This window comes from Microcebus murinus, chromosome 1, assembly GCF_040939455.1.
Source record: "Microcebus murinus isolate Inina chromosome 1, M.murinus_Inina_mat1.0, whole genome shotgun sequence".
Lineage (NCBI taxonomy): Eukaryota > Metazoa > Chordata > Mammalia > Primates > Cheirogaleidae > Microcebus > Microcebus murinus.
Window position 1 is genome coordinate 8,475,737 of NC_134104.1, and position 21,229 is coordinate 8,496,965.

Below are 21,229 nucleotides of genomic sequence, written 5' to 3' on the forward strand. Positions count from 1 at the left end.
AAAGGGAACAAAGAAACCTGTAACTGGTCATGATGTTGTAAACACCACTTGACTTGGACCAGCTTGTTTTCATATCTGATTATTTTATTTTATTTTTTGGCACAAAGTCTCCCTCTGTTGCCCAGGCTAGAGTGCCATGGCATTAGCCTAGCTCACAGCAACCTCAAACTCCTGAGCTCAGGTGATCCTCCTGCCTCAGCCTCCTGAGTAGCTGGGACTACAGGCATGTGCTACCATGCCTGGCTAATTTTTTCTATGTATTTTTAGTTGGCCAATTAATTTCTTTCTATTTTTAGTACAGATGGGATCTCGCTCTTGCTCAGGCTGATTTTGAACTCCTGACCTTGAGCAATCCTCCCGCCTCGGCCTCCCAGAGTGCTAGGATTACAGGCGTGAGCCACCACGTCCGGCCAGCTTGTTTTCCTATCTTAATAGATTGAAAGTTGAGATATTAATTAATACTTTGAAAAATTGAACTTTGTACCCTAAAACATTCTAAAATATCATATGTTCTTCTGGGCCTGCCCCTAAGCTATCAGAAATCTCTGAAGGAAATGCATTGAATGACAAGACACATAGATGAGAGGTTCAACACAAAATCAAAATTTACACATATCTCTTACATTTTTTCCTGATTTCAAAAGTGGTACTTTGTAGTATACTAAAACCACATCATTTGCTCTTGCTGTCTCTGGACCTGTTTCATACTTAAGCAAGATTTTCTTACTAGCTAGCTGCTAGACAGACCCCCAAAACATACTAGGGATAAGTAAAGGAATAGTATCTGCCACTGTAGTTGCTAGGACCTCAGAAAAAGTTACATGACAAATACATCTGTAAATGTCAAATATACCCTCAGCTTGAGGTTATGAAATAATTCTAGCAGAAAAAATAAAAGCAAGAAGTTAGTATCAGGTCTTACCAAATACAAAACTCAACATTAGCATCTTACTGCTCTCATTATCAAGATATTAATTTCTTCAATCTTAAAAACATAATCCATTTCTGAGAGATGTTTATCACAAAATTATATTAATATACATTATCTACAGTCTATAATTTATTACTTTAAGAGAACAATTAAGTTGTATGTGTATTCTAGAATACTTTAAAATTTTAAAAAAGACACTTTGAATTTGGTGTTGACTGAATTAATTAGCATAGCCATCATACAATATACCAATTCCAGCATTATCAATTCAAATAATCTAAGCACATAGTAAAAGAATTACACCGTTGTCAAACCTGATGACTTCATAATTATTAATAAAAAAGGTTTTTTGAGAATGAAAAGGGTTTTTAAGCAAATAAAATCACCAGTGAAATAATAACATTTTAATAAATTGGTTGTCTGTGATATTTTCATTCTGAGATCACTGGCACACAAGTGGATAATAAGCTCTCCTAATACCGCTATTATTTGATGATTTTTCTCATCTCCAAAAAAAGAGGTGAATACAGACCCTCAGGGAATAGTCACTCTCAGGGGCAATTTGATCCATCCTTTCTTGCTTCTTGTACCCTTTCTTCCCTGTTGTCTCATCTAAATCCTCAGGAATTCTGATGTCGTATTTATCCTTTTCAAAGTCGAACTCTGTTGAATTTTTGTAGCTGTAAAAATAATTTTTAGAAGAATCAAAATTTAACTTCATAGCAAGATAAACAAGCAAATATTACTTTAAGTTGTTAAAAAGTAAATAAATGACAGGCGCTGTCATGCCTGTAATCCTAGCACTCTAAAAGGCCAAGGTGGGAGGATTGCTTGGGGTCAGGAGTGAGGCCAGCCTGAGCAAGAGCAAAAAAGCAAGACCCTATCTCTACTAAAAATAAAGATTAGCTGGGCGTAGTAGCACATGCCTGTAGTCCTAGCCACTCAGGAGGATGAGGCAGGAGAATTGCTTGAGCCCAGGAGTTTGATGCTACAGTGAGCTATGATGATGCCACTGTACTCTAGCCCAGGTGACAGAGCGAGACCTGTCTCAAAAAAAAAAAGGTAAATATACCTCTCCCTATGAGGATGTCATAGGGAGGAGAAGGGTGCAAAAGCAAGGGAGAAAAAAAAGAAAAGGAATTCAGAAGGTGCAAGGAACCTCTATCCCTCAATACATTGCTGGTGGGAAATGATACAACTCTGGAAAACAGTCTGGCAGTTTTTAAAAACATTAAAAAATATAACTACCATATGACACAATAAACACACTCACTCCTGTGTATTTCAGAAAAATTAAGCCTATATTCCCACAATAACCTGTAGATGAATGTTTATAGCTTTGTTTGTAATACCCAAAACTATAAACAACAAACTAGATATCCTTTAACAGGTGAATGGTTAAACACACTGTAGTCTATATATACGAGGCAATACTACTCGGCAAGAAAAAGGAGCAAACTACTCATACACACGAGAACTTGGATGAACCCCAGAGAATTCTTCTGAGTGGGAAAAAAAGCCAATCCCAAAAGGTTTCATACTATATGATTCCATTTATATAACATTCTTAAAATGACAAAATTACTGAAACAGAGAACAGATTAGAGGTTGCCAGGAATTAAAGAGGGAGTGGGAGGACAAGGGAAGTGGGTATGGCTACTAAAAAAGGGCAACATGAGGGATTCTTGTGATGATTAAAAGTGTCCTGTATCTTGACTACATCAATGTCGAAATGCTGTCAATATCAATAGTACTACTAGTCCAGTTTTTAAAATGTTACTCCATTGGGGAAAATTGAGTAAAGGGTACATGAGATCCCTGTATTATTTTTTACAACTACAATTACCTCAAGATAAAAAGTATAAGAGAAAAAACAAAAAACCCTCCAGGAGGAGGAAGGGAAGAGAGGTGAAAGCAAGAAAAAGAAAACTAAAGAAAAAGGGAATTCAGGAGGTCAGAAAAGCACAAGTTTTGAAGTTCCTTAGGTTTATCACTACTTGTACTTTATTCCTGTGGTTTCAGTATGCCTTAAATCCTTCAATATTATACATTAATCCTAAATTTTAAAATATTTATATACAAAGGATTTTACTCTCACAAAGATAAAGGACTATAAATTTTAACAACACAAAAATCCCATCTATATTACTTTTCTCACCAGATGCTACATCACTCTCAGCTTTAAGTAAAAGACACAACGGACAAAGATTCTTCTTCCTAACTTTCACAAGCTGGACTTGTTAGTTGAGCTTGTCTTTTCATTTCTTTTTCATTTTTTTTTTTATTTTTGAGATGGCAGGTAAAATAATCGAGAGAGTGCTAATGGAAACTGAATGGCAGGGTTAAAAAAAATTTTTAGCAATATTAAATGTTCAAAATTAAAGCCAAAATGGCCTCAATAAAATATAGTTGGAAAAGACAAATCATTATGCCAAAAAGTAAATACCTTTTCACGTATTTCTATTCTGTGTAACAAGAGAAGAACACAATGCAACCAACCCTGCACATACACTTTTCGTGAACATTTACCTTCTAAGGTTCCAAATGATGATTCTCGTCCCCTTCTTACCCATAATAGCATCAAGTTCTGCCAGTAACTCCTGTTCCGTAGGAAACAGAGAATGCTCCAGAATTGCAGAAAGACTAGCTTTTGATTCTGCTAAATTAATCATCTGTCGTATATTGTAAGTTAAAGACTTAGATTGCCAATATGTTTTTCACAATTACAATACAGAAACCAACTCTATAAACTGAATAACAGAAAAACTATCTCCTGGCTGAGTGTAGTGGCTCATGTCTATAATCCCAGCACAGTGGAAGGCTGAGGTGAGAGGATCACCTGAGGCCAGGAGTTCAAGACCAGCCTAGGCAACATAGCAAGGCCCCATCTCCACAAAAAACTTAAAAATTAGCTGAGTATGGTGGCTTACACCTGTACTCCCAGCTACTTGGGAGGCTGAGCTAGGAGGATCCTTGAGCCTCGGTGCCGGAGGTTGCGGCAAGCTATGATGACACCACTGCACTCCAACCTGGGTGACAGAGCAAGACCCTCTCTCTAAAAACAAACAAAGAGTTCTTTCTAAATTATTTTCTAAGTTTTAAAATGGCAGTCTGGCCCAGGCAAGGTGGCTCACCCCTATAATTCTAGCACTCTGGGAGGCCTAGACAGGAGAATTTCTTGAGCTCAGGATGTCCAGACCAGCCTGAGTGAGAGTTAGACCTCATCTCTACTAAAAATAGAAAAATTAGCCAGATGTCATCGTGCAATCCTGTAGTCCCAGCCACTTGAAAGGTTAAGGCAGGAAGATAGCTTGAGCCCAGGAGTTTGAGGTTGCAATGAGCTACAATGACACCACTGCACTCTACCCAGGGTGACAAAGGAGACTGTCTCCCTAAAAAAGGAAATTTAACCCCACGCTTCTCTCCTCACTCCCCGCTTCATATTAGAAATATACGTGTGTGTGTGTGTGTGTGTGTGTGTGTGTGTGTGTGTATGGCAGTTTGATTTCCAGTAAACACCAAGAAGGATCAAATGCTTTCCAATATTTCAATGTGTTTATGCAGAAGGCATTTTCCTAAAGTTATCCTACTTTTCATGGTCATTAGCAAAATTTCAAACCACATCACAAAGTCTTATTAGTTCACAATAAGCCTGAAATAAAGAGAAGAGCTATGGGAAGCTTAACATAAAATGTAAGCATCTTATGTTGAGGAGTCCCGTGGTATTATTCCAATAGAAAAAGGGACAAACCCTTAGCCTCACATGCAGGGTAAAGGCAGTGGACTGAGGCAAAGCTAGAACACAAGTGATTCAAAAAGAAGAATCTGGAGGGAGGCAAAAGGATAGAATGCTTAGAATACTTCCTCAGTTGTTCCGAAGCCTCTATTTCACAATCAAAAGGATATGGTGCTTGTTGAATGCCACTATTGGGACAACAACATGTTCTGCTTTTATGGCTTCCAAGTAGGTTTGAGACAAGAAGCCCACGCTCATGCTTTCTCCATTTTTGGTAAAAACGATTGCATCTTTACCCAAACGCATAGAACCTGACTTGAAGCCATTTCCATACAATCCAACTGGTACGTGACCATTTATGGTAACTTTGTCGCTGAAGCCAAAGCTAAAAAGAAAAGATTTTAAAAGTAAATACTTATAATGTTCATTTTTTTTTCTTTACATTCAACAAGTGTAACGCCAAGTAAAAAGCCTGGGTTTGGATGCTGGCCTCTCTTTCTAGCTGTATAATCTTGGGCAAATTACTCTTAATAACAGAGATACATTCCCCCATCTCTGAAATGAAGGAAACCAAACCTACATTATGGGTGCATAAGGATCACCATGTATTAACACAGGAGCTCATTGTATGGCACATCCTGGCTAAATGATTGCATTATAATCTGGGTCCCTGGTACTTTCAGATTTCACCCTGTGAATCTATTCCTCTAAGTGTGAGTGATTCCCAGCAAGCCTACTGTAGAATGATTAATGATGAGGTCAATCGAGTTTTTATGGCAGCATAAGGAATATTTAAAGAACAGTAGAAAAGCCTCTGCCTCTAAATTCTCCCTTTACCCTGCAATTGTATAATATTATCTCCCAGCATCCATTCAGGCACATCTGAATTCATATTGACACCCTGTTCTGTGACCCTGGAGCCTCAGGCCTTATGACTATTTTATGCTGCTTCCTCATTTTCTCAATCTCTTAAAATACCCTCACTCACCCCCAAATGGTAAGTTTTATTAGAAATATTTACTCAGAAATGTTAAAACTAATTTACGCTCAGGTATAAATTACTAACATTAACGTACTACAACTCTAAAGGCATGATAGTAGAATTTTAGGCAAGTCAGACATGGGGAGGGGGCAATGAGAATGGTGGAAGTTGTCTAGTAATCTACTAGTAGTAGAAAATGATGGGAAGACCCTTCAAGAATAGATAACACCATGGGGGCAGCATTTCACGTTTAAAAAAGAAAAACTAAAAACAATAAGTATGACACATGAAACCCTTCAACTAGATAAAAGCAATGATTTTAAGAAGTATGGCACATTTTTACATACCTTAGCATTTTATGTAATTTATCTGAAGTCATACCATTCCCATTATCGGTGAATGTCAAGCATATATGGTCATTTATCACTGTTTTGTCAATCCACATCTGTTTAGCATTCACATCAGGATCGTAAGCATTATCTGGGAAACAAAAGTTTTGAGAAATTCTGACTGTGCCTTTTAAAGAAGAGCAACTAGTTCAGAACAATACTGAATCAAGCAACAGACTATCATATTTTAAGACAACTTTAAAACCTGCAATTTCTAGGAATTCCAAAGATTTGAAAACACAAACTAAACTGCATCCTCTCTATGTATTTTAACTGACTATTACAAAATTAACACCTTCCAGAGCCTTACATGCTAAACAGAGAGCAAAGACTGGTACCCACCATACTGAAGAAGTAAAGGAAGAAAAATCACTATACTATAGAGATAATTAAGTTCCAAGTCTAGCATTGACTATAAGGGAAACAGAGTTGAGTGTCAACTAGCACTACAAGTTGAAATGGAAGGTACATGTTAGTGAATAAACAAGAAGGTAGTATCATTTTCTGCTAAGCTACACACATAGATGGGAAATTTACCTTCTACCTATTTCTTCAAATTGTGACCCTTTTCAATTTAACCAAAGTTTCTGGTGGCTTTTACACTTCTATCTCTGTATACCTCCCCATTCAACATTCTTATATAGCATACTCATTTCTCTCAGAATAGGTATGAAGAAATACATTAAAAAATGAAAAACATCTGAACAGTAGCAGTAATAAAATCAACTTTGTGAATTATCTAAGATCTATCTGAATATTCCCTAACAGAACAATACCTTGAGATATCTTTTGAAGTCATTATGATATTAATATAAAAATTATTTTTCAAACTATCCGTCCATAAGGCAGCCTGTAATTAAATAATCTTTTTTCAACCATTTCAGTAAAGATGGCATTTTGAAAAAACTTAAAATTTGACATACCATGAAGAGCACCATGAATGTCATGGGTAGTTCTTCTAGGTTGCCATAAAAAATAATGTCCACAAATAGCTGTAATGTTAAAGCAGATCTACTCTGGGATTCAAAAAAATCCCTGTATAGCTTATGTTAGCTTGAATGTTTTGGAAAATCCAACTATATTAAAGCAAAGAAGGTTCCTCAAAAGTTCTTTCTTTTTTCTTGCATATCTTAGAACCTTTCCTTGATAAAGAATCTAAAGTATTTCTCATACATTTGCCTGAACTTTTAAAATATTCACATGCATGAATTTTCTCATAAAAAATCATGACCCTTGGCTGGGTGCAGTGGCTCATACCTGCATCCTAGCACTTTGGGAGGCCAAGGCAGGAGGATAACTTGAGGCCAGGAGTTAGAGACCAGCCTGAGCAAGAATGAGATCCTGCCTCTATGAAAAATAGAAAACTTAGGCAGGCATAGTGGTGTGTGCCAATAGTCCCAGCTACTCAGAAGGCAGAAGTGGGAGGATTGCTTGAGGTTAGGAGTTTGAGGTTGCAGTGAGCTATGATTAGGCCACTGCAGTCTAGCTGGGGTGACAGAGCAAGAATCTGTCTCAAAACAAACAAAAAAACCAAGAAAACAAAAACAAAGCAACAACAAAATCATGACCCTTAAGGCAAATCTGACCACAACCTTGCCTCTTTTTTCATGTTCATTAAAACACTATTAAAATACAAGCTTAAACTTTGATTATTCTATCTAGTGGAAGAATTTATTATTACTAATGTAACATAATATTAATCCTACCAATACCAGCAAAATGAATCTACTCTGTTACACACATACTTTTGCACTACTAAAAAACATAATTCCACTGGGTACAGTGGCTTGAGTTTGTAATCTCAACTACTTGGGAGGCTGAAGTGGGAGGAGTTCTTGAACCCAAGTGTTTGAAACCACCCTGGACAACATAGTGAGACCCTGTTTCAAAAAAAAAAAAAAAGAAAAGAAAAACCCATAACTCATTTTTACTTTTATAATCAGAATAAAAATATCTTCAATACATATGCTTTATTAACTTAGCAAATAAAATCCTAGATACTCTGAAATACTTAGTATTATGGGTAAGGTTGAACAGTGATTAATATGACCATCTGAATAGTTTTTATGCTAAGTAACCTTTATCACTAATGTTATCATTCAAGATACATTTGGTTTTTTTAAAGTATATTTGTATATTATTTTCAATAAAAAGTGTTTAAAACTACAATTGCAAGCAACAGATGGTATATGAAATTTCAATTTACATACCTATTAATTCAGCAACTGCACTGAATGGCCAAGTGTGACTAGTAGAATTTGTATGTAAAAACTTCGGGCAAAGCTGAAACAAATGATTCATGTAAATTAATTCAGGTCTTACTTTTAAGAATAGAAACCAATAAAATTTTTTTGCCCCTGTATTAAATAACATTGAGCCATAAAAATGACTTAGCTGCTTGCTCCAGGATAAAAGGATACACCTGGAAGATATAACCAACCATAAGATTCCTGGAAGATAAGGCTGGGAGCCAACTAAAGGGCATACTCACCAAAATGTTTCAAAACCCTTGCCTCCTTATGTCCACAGTATCATAAACTACTCAATCTCAAACAGTTGTCTGTTTTGCCAGACGTACCCTAAAATGACCCAGGGAAGGCCCTAAAATCCTATAAATGCCAATTCCTAATCTCCCTAATTTGAAACACAACTAAGACGTTGTCAAGTAGGTGTTTTCTCCTTAGTGTGTTAGGCCTAATAAATACTTAGCTTTGGCTGATCAGCCAGCTTTTCTGGGTATGTGACTTGATTGTATTAACTCACTCTAAGTTCATTATACTTGAACTTGTGGTAGTGAAGTACTATCCATCTATAAATTCTTCAACAAACATCAAATAATAATTCCAACTGTTAAGCTAAATTTGGCTGGGGATGCCTCCATATTCCTGTCCTTACATAAGGAACTACAAACTTAGTACAAAACTAACTGAAAATCTAATTTAGGAGTAGTGTACAAGCATACTCCAGTAATAGCTGAGTCTCAGTCAATGACAGCCAATTTTCAGTCATTTGCAGGCTGTCAACTGATTCAAATAAGGCAAAATGCCGAGCTATAATCAATCAAACTGTGTCTGTACCTCATTTGTTTTTTGTCCATAAATACTGCCTGTCCACACTGCAGACCGGCATTCTTAAAACCTCTTCTGGGTCCAAGGACTGCACATTCTTGAATCACTCTTGATTCAATTAAACTTCGTTAAATTTAACTTGTCTAACATTTTTCCTTTCAACAATGCAACAAACCACCTTAATTTCCAAGGCTTTTATGTCTGATTTTACTCACAGTAAATACAGCACAGAGGAATATGCCAATCAACCTCATGTTACAAGGAACTCTCCAAATTTCTGAGTGATACAGACATCAAATGTTATATAAAGATATAGAAATGGTTTTTAAAGGCTGAGGCTTAAAATTTTCAATGTGCAGAGAATTTGCGTGCATTTTTTTGGTGTTCATTTGGAACAGATTCTCTCATATTCAAGGGAAACAAAAAAAAAAAGTGGGGCACTTCGTTAATTGTTTAGTGTGAAGAGCCCTTAAAAACAAGATTAGATTCTAAATCAAGCCTACTGCATTTGTAGTGCTCAGCTGCTGCCACAAGGTGTCAGAAAGGTCTGCTTTTCCTCTGTCCACACTTGCTTTTAGATAATCCCCAAGCCTTCATTTACCATTAGGTTGCAGTACACATGTGAAGACTGTCTTCCAACTGGTGTATATACAATTCGGCCTTTCTATAGTGTGCATAATGTAATATGGCATACATCCATGAAATATGGAGTATAGGTAATTTAGACTTTCTAAACCATGTATCACAAACAGTTCTTAACGAAATCAATTTCCAGATCTTCATCTTGTACAAGAAACCTTTTCTCAAATTAATGTACCCAAGAACCTGAAGGTGACCCATCAGGAAGATCTTCCTGTCCCACCACCTCCCCTAGTCCCACAGACTAATAATAGATTTTTATAAATTCTACCGTTTATAAAAGAATGGCATGCTCCTCCAGCATTCTACATCCTACTATATGGCAAGGCCTTAGGGTGTAAAACCTCTGGCTACTAAACAAGGAGAAAATGACTAGTCAACTACCATAAACCTTTAGAGCTTCTGTTTTTGCTCCATTTTACGCATTTCTATTAGGGATCAAGTTTGGAGCTAGAAATGGGGTATTTTGTTCCACACTGCGATGCTTTGAATTTAGATGTGAGGTAGAGTGTGTTGGTAGGAATGTCAATTTTCATTTAATGACACATTGATCCCACCCATAAGAGCAAAGGAAAAGATGGCATTAGTAAAAAATAATGAATTCTTAAGAGTGGATTTTCAGATATTTAAACATAAGCAATTATTTTCAGCTATTCTTAATATTCATCCTTAGAACATGTCCTTAGCTACAAAGAAAAATATCCCTGAACAGCCACAGTAGTGTAATACATACATACATATGAACCAGACAGGCTATGGAGCATACTGACTAGGTGGTATGTGATCTTGGGCAAGAAGCTTAACTCTGTGTCCCAAGTTTTGTCATCTGTAAAATCAAGATAACATCATCAGCTTACCTGGGTAAGAGAATTAACATGACTTAATATTTTTAAATGCTTAGAAGAATGCCTGGAACATAATAAGCATTATAAGTGTTTATTATCTTTTAAAAAGATATGTCTTTAAAGGCAGACTGAGCTTATATAAAAACAAGGGAAATTCTCAAGGACTTCAGGTAAAAAAAAAAAAAACAACTAAAAACCAAAATAAAATTTGAAAATGGGGATGCACAAGGGATTAGAATAGGGTTATTTAACCAGACATAAAAAAGTTCTGGTTTTAACAGTGACTTGGAGATAGGAGGTTTGGCAGAAGAGAAGCATGCACTTACTTGGATGAAAGTAATTGACCACCCCCAATAAGAGTAGAAAGTCTATGGAGTAGGAGGGATATGCCTAACGTGAAGTTTATCTGTTTTGGTCTGGATTCTAGATCCAAAAAAAAAAGTATAACATGAAGATCTGTAAAAAGAGGCATATCTTCATTCAGGTTATTAAGGGTTTCAATAATACGACTTACAAAACCACTATAAAGACATAGCTTCGACCAGACAGCAGTGGATTCCCCAAGCTAATTACTTGGGAAATATTTGAGAACACAATCCAAAATAACAAAACATTTAAGGACATTTAAGGAAACAATTCACTAGGAGAAAATGTTAACAGATAAGATGAACGGTCCCCAGTGTTTTTGGCAGCAGGACCCAGTTTCATGGAAGACAATTTTCCAGTGGATTGGTGACCCATGGGGAGGGGAGCTAAATACAGGAGCCTATACATACAGATGGCTTCACTTGGTAGCCTGAAGCTCACCTCCTACTGTGTGCAACATTCCCCCCCCCCCAAGTTTCATGGAAGACAATTTATCCATGGATGGGGGGCGAGGATCTCTGCAGGCCCAGTTCCTAACAGGCCTTGGACCTGTCACCCAGGTTTGGGGACCACATGATAAGATGCTAGTATTACAGAAGCCTCTTCCAGAACATGAGGTAAAACAAATAATCACCCTATAAAATAGACATTCTTGAAATAGACATTTAAAAGTAATTTACCAAAACACACACACAAGTGAGATGCTATGACATTCACACAAATTTTTTAAAAAATCAATAGGGCAAAATCACAAAATTTTAAAAATTGTTTAAATATAAAGCTTTTAAAACATGTAAGGCTGAACATATAGGAGAGTGTGTACCTCTGCTCCCTCCCAAAACTGCTCTAAGATGAAGGGGGGAGAAAGGCATAAACCCAGAAGAATAAAAGGTATTACAGAAGTGATGGGTAACAGTAAACAAAGTAGTAAGTCATATAGAAATTGGAAAGCACAGATAGTGATAACTGATTTAATACCCTGGAAAGAGTTAAATACACAGCCTGCAGGAGATGGGTAGCCCAACAAGAACACAGGCAGAACCCCAGAAAGACTTTTAGGAATTAAGAGTTCTGTGCCCTTCAACTCAAACATACCAGAATGCATGAAAATAAGACGGGCTGAAAATTTTTAAAAGTAGCAGTTAAGATTCCCCAAGATCCTTGCCCTGGGCAATCAACCCAATAGAAGACTAGAAGCCTGTTCCTTTCAGAAATTGATGATGGCAGGCTGTGAACTCCAGAGACAAGTGAAAACAGGCAGGTTAAAAGCAAGCAGAGAGCCCACAAAGAAACACTTGTGTACATGGTCAAATGATTTCCCACAAGTGTGCCAATATCATTCAATGGGAGAAACTGTTAGGGAGACAGCTAGGGACCTCCAGCCCCTCCTGGGACAAGGCTAGATAGACATACCTGGGGGAGAAGGGAACACCCCACAAATCTGCCAATCAGAACTTAGTGTGCCAACTGCAAAAAAATGCAGAGGACTCTCTAGCCCACCGGCCAAGCAGCTTAATACAATAGAGTCTGGAAAGTGACCTAGAACAACCAACTTTCAGAGTGGCTCATGGGAGATCTGCATGCACATTAAGACTCAGGGCATATAACTTCCAACTGTCCAATCAAAGTGGTTCCATAGTGACATCTGAGTCACTAGGAGGGTCCAATCCAGACACTTCCCCAAGACAAGACCCAGACCATAACCAAGGCCTTTTTGTCACGACAAGAGGTCAATTAGTCATCTGTGGCAAATGTATCTTGCTCTCACTCTGTAAGCCGCTATCTTGCTCTTGCTCTATATTCCTTTCTCTCATCAATCAACCTCATTTTTGTGCTTACTTTGCTTTCAGTGTGTCTGGTCATTCTTCCACCAAAAGAGCACCAAGAACCAACATTTCAGACCACAATCCAACAAAAAGACAGTCTTTACAACAAATGGTGTGGAAAAACTGGATATTCCAAGTACAAAAGAATAAAACTGGACCCTTATAACACATACAAAAATTAACTCAAAATGGATCAAAGACCTAAACATAAAAGCTAGAACTATAAAACTCTTAAAGAAAGCACAGAAGAAAAGAAAAACTCCATGACACTGGATTTGGGAATGACTCCTTAGATTTAATAAAAGAGAATATAGATCAGGCGTCCTCAAACTGTGGCCCACCAAGGACATTTATCCAGCCTGCCAGGTGTTTTTGCCACCATTGCCTGTTGGTCCCGGCCCCACATGCGTGGAATGTGCGCCGCACTCTCCAAGGGCCCTCCAATGGTCTGAGGGACAGTGAACTGGCCCCCTGTTTAAAAAGCTTGAGGTCCCCTGATATAGATAAATCCAACTATATCAAAATTTAAAACTATGCATCAAAGAGCAATCAACAGAGTGAAATAGTAACCTACAGAATGGGAGAAAATATTTATAAATCAATTATCTGATAAAGGGTCAATATCCAGAATATATAAAGAACTCTTAAACAATTCAACAACCAAAAAACTGAATTAAAAAATGGGCAAAGAACTTGAATAGATATTTCTCCAAGAAACATACAAATGTCCACTAAGCACCAGAAAAGACGTTCATCACTAACCACAGGGGAAATACAAATCAAAACCACAATGAGATACCAGCTCATTTAGGATGGCTACTATCAAAAAAAACCCCAGAAAACAACAAGTGATGTTGAGAATGTGGAGAGACTGGAAGTCTTTTTGTTTTTGACGTGTTTTTTTTTTTTTTTTATTTCAGCATATTATGGGGGTACAGATTTTAAGGTTTCAATAAATGCCCATTTGAGACTGGAAGTCTTACAATCTGTTGGTAGGAATGTAAAATGGAGCAGCTGCTTTAGAAAACAGTAGAGTAGTTCCTCAAGAAGTTAAAAATAGAATCACTATACTATCCAGCAATTTCACTTCTGAGTATATACTGGAAAGAACTGAAAGCAGGGTTTCAAAAAGATATCTGTATATCCATGTTCACAGCAGCATTATTCACAATAACTAAAGGGTGGAAGCAATCCAAATGTCCACCAATGTATTAATGGATAAACAAAATGTGGTATTTTGGGGAAAAAATTGTTTTCTATACCTTACGACATTTCTGACACCAAATGTGTGGGTTTTTTCCACACTGAAAACCAATTCTCCAACTCTCTGGACACCAACTGGGTGTCAAATGATTCAATTAAATCCTGCCACTAACTATCCAGAGTTAGTGCAGACTTCACAAGTTATGGGCTCAGTTCCATAAGACTGACCCGCTTCAGATGCCAAATGCAAGTCTAGACCTCTGGTACTTCTGACAGACCAACTATAAATTGAGGGTTCATGTTTGATAATTTGCTGTAACACTCACAAAACTCAAGGAAATATTTACTTGCATTTACTGGTTCACTGTAAAAGATATTACAAAGATGAACAGCCAGATGAAGAGGTACAACAGGCAAGGTGAGGGGTCTGGAGCTTCCAGGCCCACTATGGATGCACCACCCTTTCAGCACCTGTGTTCACTAACCCCAAAGCCCGATCATATCTCACTGTAACTTTGAATTCCTGAGCTCCAGTAATCCTCCTGCCTCAGGCTCCCAAGTAGCTGGGACTAAAGCACATGCTACCATGCCTGGCTAATTTTTTAATTTTTAGTGGAGATGGGGTCCCACTCAGAGTCTCATTATGTTGCCTAGGATGGTCTCGAATTCCTGTCCTCAAGTGATCCTCCCATCTTGACCTCCCAAGGTGGTGAGATTGCAGGCATGAGCCACTGTGTTGGCCAATTTCTTCTTTTGACACATACAATTGTATTAGCCTTAAACAAGGAAATTATGACACATGCTACAATATAGATGGAACCTTGAAGACATTAAGTAAAATAGGACAGTCACAAAATGTCAAATATGCACAAGTCCACTGATATCAGTACAGTAGTCCCCCTATATCCTCAGGAGATACATTCCAAGACCCCCAGAGGATGCCTGAAACTGCAGGCAGTACTGAACCCTATATGTGCTATGTTTTTTCCTATACATATGTACTTATGACAAAGTTCAATTGATAAGTGAGGCACAGTAAGAGATTGGCAACCGTAACTTAATAATAAAATAGAATGATACCTTGACAATACTGGGGCTCACAAACCAATACACCAAAATATGGCATTTAACATGCTGAAATGAAGGAGCCTCAAAGTCCCTCTGACACCCCTATCCCCTATCTCTTCCAAAACATAAGATTCTCTGAAAGTCCTTATCTGCCTAAAGTCCAGATCCATCAAAGTAGAAAACAATCACCTCTAGTCCCTTCCCTGAGTTTTCATGAACTGAACCCATATCACAGAAGACCAAAGTCTGTCAACACACCTTGACAAACTTAGTCATGAACCACCATCTGTTCTGCAGGTTCAACAGACTTTGCCCCAGACCACTGCATGTTCTTTAAGCTCACTAAATTCTCCCTAATAATCATTTATTGCCCCTCAACAGAATTCCTTTTGTCCCCTTTCCCATTACCTGTTTTGTCAAGATCCAAGCCTTCAATCTTTCTGTAACCTCAGGATGGTATATAAGCCTCTGTACCCCACTGGGGAGTTGGGACTTCATCCTAAAGGCTGTATATACATGTATACCCCGTGTATGCACATTAAAAATATTTGTATGACTTTTTTCCAATTAATCTATCTTTTGTGAGTTGCTTTTTCAGTGAACCTTCAGAGGGGCAAGGAATCCCCTCTACAACAATGAATCTGATAACTCCATGAATACTAAGTGACTAAGAGGCAGGTATCATGCATATGCAGCACGGACAGGTTACTGAAAGCTCAACACTTGTCCACGAGGCCACATCAGAAGAATGAGGGCAAGTGGTTGAGGAGAAAAAAAGACAAGTTTATTACTTTGCTGATAAAGGAGGGAAAATGGTGGACTCTTGTCTCAAAATCCAAATTTCCTAAACATAAGCAGAAATATGGAGCTTTTAAAGGGAGGGCCCTCAGTTCTAGGCTATTATAGTTAACAATTCTCCCATCCAAATACTAACCAGGCCCCGACACTGCTTAGCTTCTGAGATCAAATGAAATTCGGCTCAGGTTGGTATGGCCGTGTAGTTAAGGATTCTAATGGTCCCATCTGTACTGAAGACGAAGCCTGTAATCTCCACCCACCTGGGAAGCCTGCCCAGACCTCCAGACCTCCAGGCCTCCATCAATCGACAGTTCAACTGAACTATCTTCCGTAACACAAAAAAACAAAACACATTCCCCTACCTCTGGACCATCTGCCCCTGAGACAGAGATACAGGCCTCAGTTTCCTAAAAGAGTGGGGAAAGTTTTTAAGAGACAGAAAATATTTTTGCCATTTTTCCCGCCTAGGCCATTCCCTCTGTACGGATACATTGGACAAAGGGATGATTCACATTCCTGGAGCTACCCAGAACAGCACACAATTTAAAACTTACAAATTGTTTATTTCTTTTATTTTCCATTTAGTATTTCTGGACCATTGTTGATCTCAGCAACAGAAACTCAAGAAAGCAAAACCACAGATAAAAGGAGACTACTGTAGTGGAAGTAGAATAGTGTTTGTCAGGGGCTGGGGAAGGTAGGACAGGGGAGTTACCATTTAATGGGTACACAGAGTTTTAGTTTTGCAACAGGAAAAACGTTCTGGAGATTGGTTGCCCAACAATGTAAATATACTTAACACTACTATAGTGAAATTTAAAAATGGTTAGGATGATAACTTTTACCATAATAAACAAATAATTGAAAAAACAGCAAGTCAGCAAAATGAACAACGTGATACTCCTCTCTCCCTTCTCATGCCAAGTTCCAAGAGCTAGCAGCCAGGATTACGCCATGGCAGGAGACTAGATATAGAAATCCTCCCTGGAAAACTGTGATTTCTAAAAAGTTTTGTTTGGTTCTTTTACAATTCTGCCTGGCCTTTCTGGATAGCATTTTACTTTTGTTATTCTCATTTTTTAAAAAATTACTTTTTAAAATGTTTCAGTTCTTAAAAACATATTTATCTTATTTCCAAACACTTCCCATTCTTTAGCATCTACCTACAGATACAGACATAGGTAGGACATAGGGTGCCCCAACAAAACAGCTCCTTCCTAACTGATCACCTAACAGTGAAGGCCACCAAAGGTCAAACAGCTGTATTTCATGTATGAAAATCTCCCAGTGAGCTTTTAGCATCTTACTAGAACATAGGAGCAGAAGGCTAACCATATCCAGACATTTGGGAATGTCTAAAATTAGAAGCCAAAAATAACACACAGGAAAAGAAATATAAACAAAGTAGAAACAATGCAGTAAACAAAAGAAAACTTCAAAACTACTGTGGTTAACATATCTAGCAATATGAACAAGCATTTTGTCTCAAGAGATTTCAAAAAGACATTAAAAACATAAGAGTGTTTATAACAGTTAAAAATATGGTAAAAGGTAGGAGGATAACTATGGCCAGGAGTTTGAGACCAGCCTGAACAACAAAGCAAGACCCCCATCTTTACAAAAAATAGAAAAATTAGCTGAGTGTGGTGGTGTAGACCTGTAATCCCAGCTACTCAGGAGGCTGAGGCGGAAGGGTTGCTTGAGCCCAGGAATTTGAGGTTACAGTGACGTCTGATGATGCCACAACACTTTAGCCTGGGCAACAGAGCAAAAAGAAGGTAGGAGACAAAGTGGAGGAAATCCCCCACAAGTGGGGGGAAAAAAAACAAGAAAGAAAACAGGAAACAAAAGAGAACAGAAAAAATGGAGGGACGAAGCTTGTCACACAAATAAAAATATTTTCTAGACCTTAAAAAGACTTGAGTTTCCAGGTGAAGTGCCCAATAGAATGCATAGACTCTATTACAATTCTGAGAGAAATCATTTCTAATCTAGAATTCAAACACTGCCAAATTACAAATCAAGAAAGTAAGGGTAGCATGAACTTATTTTCAAGAAATTACAAATTTTTTTCCCCATGTACCCTTTTTTTCAGGAAACTATCTGTTTCTGGAAGGGTAGATATGCTCCACCAATAATAGTAACAAAACAGGAAATATGGAGCACCTACAGAATGCCCAGGCCTTTTATATGTGTTTGCTCATCTAATTTTCAAAACAACCCTTTTGAGGTGGGTGAGATTATTATTCTCATAATTTAGATTGGAAACTCAGGCACAAAGAGGTTAAATGACTTGGCCAAGGTCACACATCCAGTTATTAGGATTGGAACCCAAGAGGGTTCAGAGCCCATGCTCTCAGTCACTAAGCTATAATTCAAGTCCAAAGGGAGTATATCGCGAAAGAGGAATATGTGGAATTGAGGCACACAAAAAGGGGAAGGAAATTTCCAGAAAAATGTTAAAAGGAAGTCCCAAATCACAGCTGAGCCAACAATGACTCCCAACACACAAAATATTGGGTGTGTCTGAACACATCTGGAAAACATTTCCCAGTTCTCTAGATGTTTGGACAAACTAGTAAATAGTACAGAGAAAAACTAAGCAAACGAAAAATACAATTACTAACTTTAGGGAAAATAAAAGTTTATAGGAAAGAAAATGCAACCATAGTATGCTATTTGGCACATTTGTGAATAAAGGTTAGGAGTAATAACAAACTATATAGTGATTCAACCAAAAAAGAGGTGATATAAACATTGGAAGGATAGGTGGTCGTGAAAAGTGTGTATGTTTAGCTAAATCCACAGCAAGATTTCTAATACATATATATCTCAACAAAAAAAAATGGTATAAGAATTTTACTTCATTAGAAATATAGGAGTAAAAAGCAAAAATTTAAACAAGTTTTTGTCACTCTGCATTCCATCCTGATATCTCCCGACCTCCTAAATTATTTTTTGTAATTGCATACACTCTTTGTACCTTAAGTTTTATGACTTTCAACAAATACATAAGCTCATTAATGTTTAGACCCTCTCCTAATGCAAGTATTTGAGAGCTATATGCAAATGAATTTGGATGGCTATAGTCCAATAAAACTTTATGGAAACTGAAATTTGTATTTCACATAATTTTGTTAGGAAACATTCTTTTCTGATTTTTTTTTTCACTTACAAATGCATAAATCACTCTTAGCTTGCAGGACATACAAAAACAGGTGCCAGGCTGGATTTGGTCCGTTAGCTGTAGTTTGCCCACTCCTGTCCTAAAGCAAAAGCAAAGAGGCTGCAGATGGGAGATTTCTGTCATCGAGGTTCCCAACAGCTCTTATTACCCACAAAAGAAAGCCCAAGTACATGGACAGCTGCTACTCCCAGAGAGCCAGCTAACAACACTAGTCCCTAGGACTGTTTTGACTCTCATCTGTGCTTCCTTTCTCCCCTCAATCTTGAGCCAGAGACTATAATAAGGGAAAGGGTTGGGGAAGTGAGAAGAGAATCAAACAGCAGAAACAGTTAAGAAAGCAACTAGCTTTTCTCCCCTCCTGGAGTGAACTTGCCCCAGGCAGAGAGGAAGGGAGGCAGGAGCGAGATAGGTTGAGCGGAAGGGGACAGGGCTTCAAATGGAATAGAGATTTTAAATTAGTTGAGGCCACACTTTTTAAATTTCCTGAAGCTAACTGGAAAGCATCAGCTCAGATTCACAAAGGTGTTGCAAAGAACAGTTAACGTTTAAAGCCAAAGTTAAAAAAAGAATAAAGTTGCTCTCTATCTTCAAACTACTAAAGACTATCTAATTTAATAAGCCAGTTACATAACCCAAAAACCTTTATCCAAAATGTGTAAAGAACACTTAAAATTAAATAAAGATTCTCTCAAAAGAAAATAGAAAATGGGCAAAGGATATGAATAGGCAACTAAAATAAACAAAATTAAAAACCAAAAAAGACTAATACGTGTGAAAAACACTCAACTTCACAAATAGTCAAGGAAATGTAAGCAAAACCACGTATAACTTCACACAGATCAGACAGTAAAAATGTTAAAGTCCGACAATACCAGGTGTTAGCATTTAATAAGAATCTGGCTAAATAAAGGAATGAGCGTGTAGTCACAGAGCAATGCACCAATTAAGTATAGTTTGTACCCTTAGAGGTGTGCTGACCACAAGCAGTCATCACCATTCGAATAACAAAATTAAAGACACTGCGCTAGCCACTCTTTGCCAAGAGTCGACAACCACGGGACAGGACTACTGTTGCATAAGAATACCAACTGCTCTCACAAGGAATAAAACTTTTTTAGGATAATCAGGTGAGGAAGCCACGCCCACATTTTTAGGAATTGAAATTCTGTCATATTCTGCACCGCTCCCTACGATTTAAGATACGTGATATGCCTGAAGGGTTTCCAAGAACTCAAAACGCACTGAAACGGACGCGAGGAAGGGGAAGAAGAGCAGAGCTTGGGGATCTAGTGATCTGAGCCTGAAGGCTTCCCCTGCAAGGCGAGCCGCATAAACCGAAACAGATAGACTCATCTCGGCCAGGCTCACGCCACGGGCAGCCCGGGAGACCAGTCCTGCAGCTAGCAGGTCAAGGCCGCCGGCACTCTCGGCCCCGAAACCCTCGCTCCCTCCGGATCCTGGCCCGCAGGCAGGTGAGGGTCAGCCGCCCCGCCGCAAGAGGGGCGGGCGGGCTGGCCGCTGAGGCCTCGCCCTCGGACTACAGGCGCCAGGCAGCAACGAAGGAGATAGGAGGAGGGGCCGCAGCTCCGGCCCGCCCTGAAGCCACCGGAGGAAAACAGAAACCCAACGCGGAGGCAACGGAACGCGGCCCGGCCCGCGTCACCCGAGCCCTGCCCGCCGCCGAGCCGCTCCGCCGCCAGGAGCGAGATGGCGGCCCCCTCCCCGGGCCCCGCTGCGGCCCCCGCCGCCGTGCCGGGCCTGCGAGTCGCCACCGCCCACTGCCAGCCCCCCCTCACTTGCCCGCCTGCCCGCCCTCCTGGGACACGGCCCGCTCCACCCCTCGCGGCTGCTCACCGCGCTGAGGCGGATCCCGCTGGGTGGCTGCGCCGCCATCTTGAGCAGGCTACAAAGCCAGGACCGGCCTCGGCCGCAACCCGACTGGGAGGTGGCGAGGCAACTGTGGGGCCCGCGGGTCCGCCCACTTCCGGGGCGGTGCGCGCCACTGGCCCCTCCCACTCACTTCCGCCTCCAGGCAAAGCGGAATTGGGAATGTGGGGAAAGTGAACGTAATGGTTCCCGCGTGGTACGCTGGGAGCTGAGTTAGGAGCGCAGGGCACTGTGGGGCTAGGGCGCATGCGTGATGCGCCGCGGGCGCTTACATCTCAGGACCTCCAGACTCTGGGGTCCTGAG

At 39.2% G+C, this 21,229-nt stretch overlaps 1 protein-coding gene across 4 annotated transcripts in view; it reads right to left on the reverse strand.

The window, feature by feature from the left end:
* Nucleotides 1-21,014, reverse strand: part of MORC3 (MORC family CW-type zinc finger 3) — a 48,173-nt gene extending 27,159 nt beyond the window's left edge. For 2 of the 4 annotated variants that reach the window (XM_012782926.3, XM_012782922.2), the window contains exons 1-6: nucleotides 20,893-21,014; nucleotides 8,249-8,321; nucleotides 5,997-6,129; nucleotides 4,838-5,052; nucleotides 3,461-3,608; nucleotides 1,464-1,611 (exon numbers count right to left, since the gene is read on the reverse strand). In XM_012782926.3, coding sequence (XP_012638380.1) covers nucleotides 1,464-1,611; nucleotides 3,461-3,608; nucleotides 4,838-5,052; nucleotides 5,997-6,129; nucleotides 8,249-8,321; nucleotides 20,893-20,931 — 756 coding nt within the window. In that variant the 5' untranslated portion in view covers nucleotides 20,932-21,014. The remainder of the gene's footprint in view (nucleotides 1-1,463; nucleotides 1,612-3,460; nucleotides 3,609-4,837; nucleotides 5,053-5,996; nucleotides 6,130-8,248; nucleotides 8,322-20,892) is intronic. The other 2 variants (XM_076000321.1, XM_076000317.1) reach the window with 2 other exon arrangements.
* Between the last annotated feature and the right edge of the window lie 215 nt (nucleotides 21,015-21,229).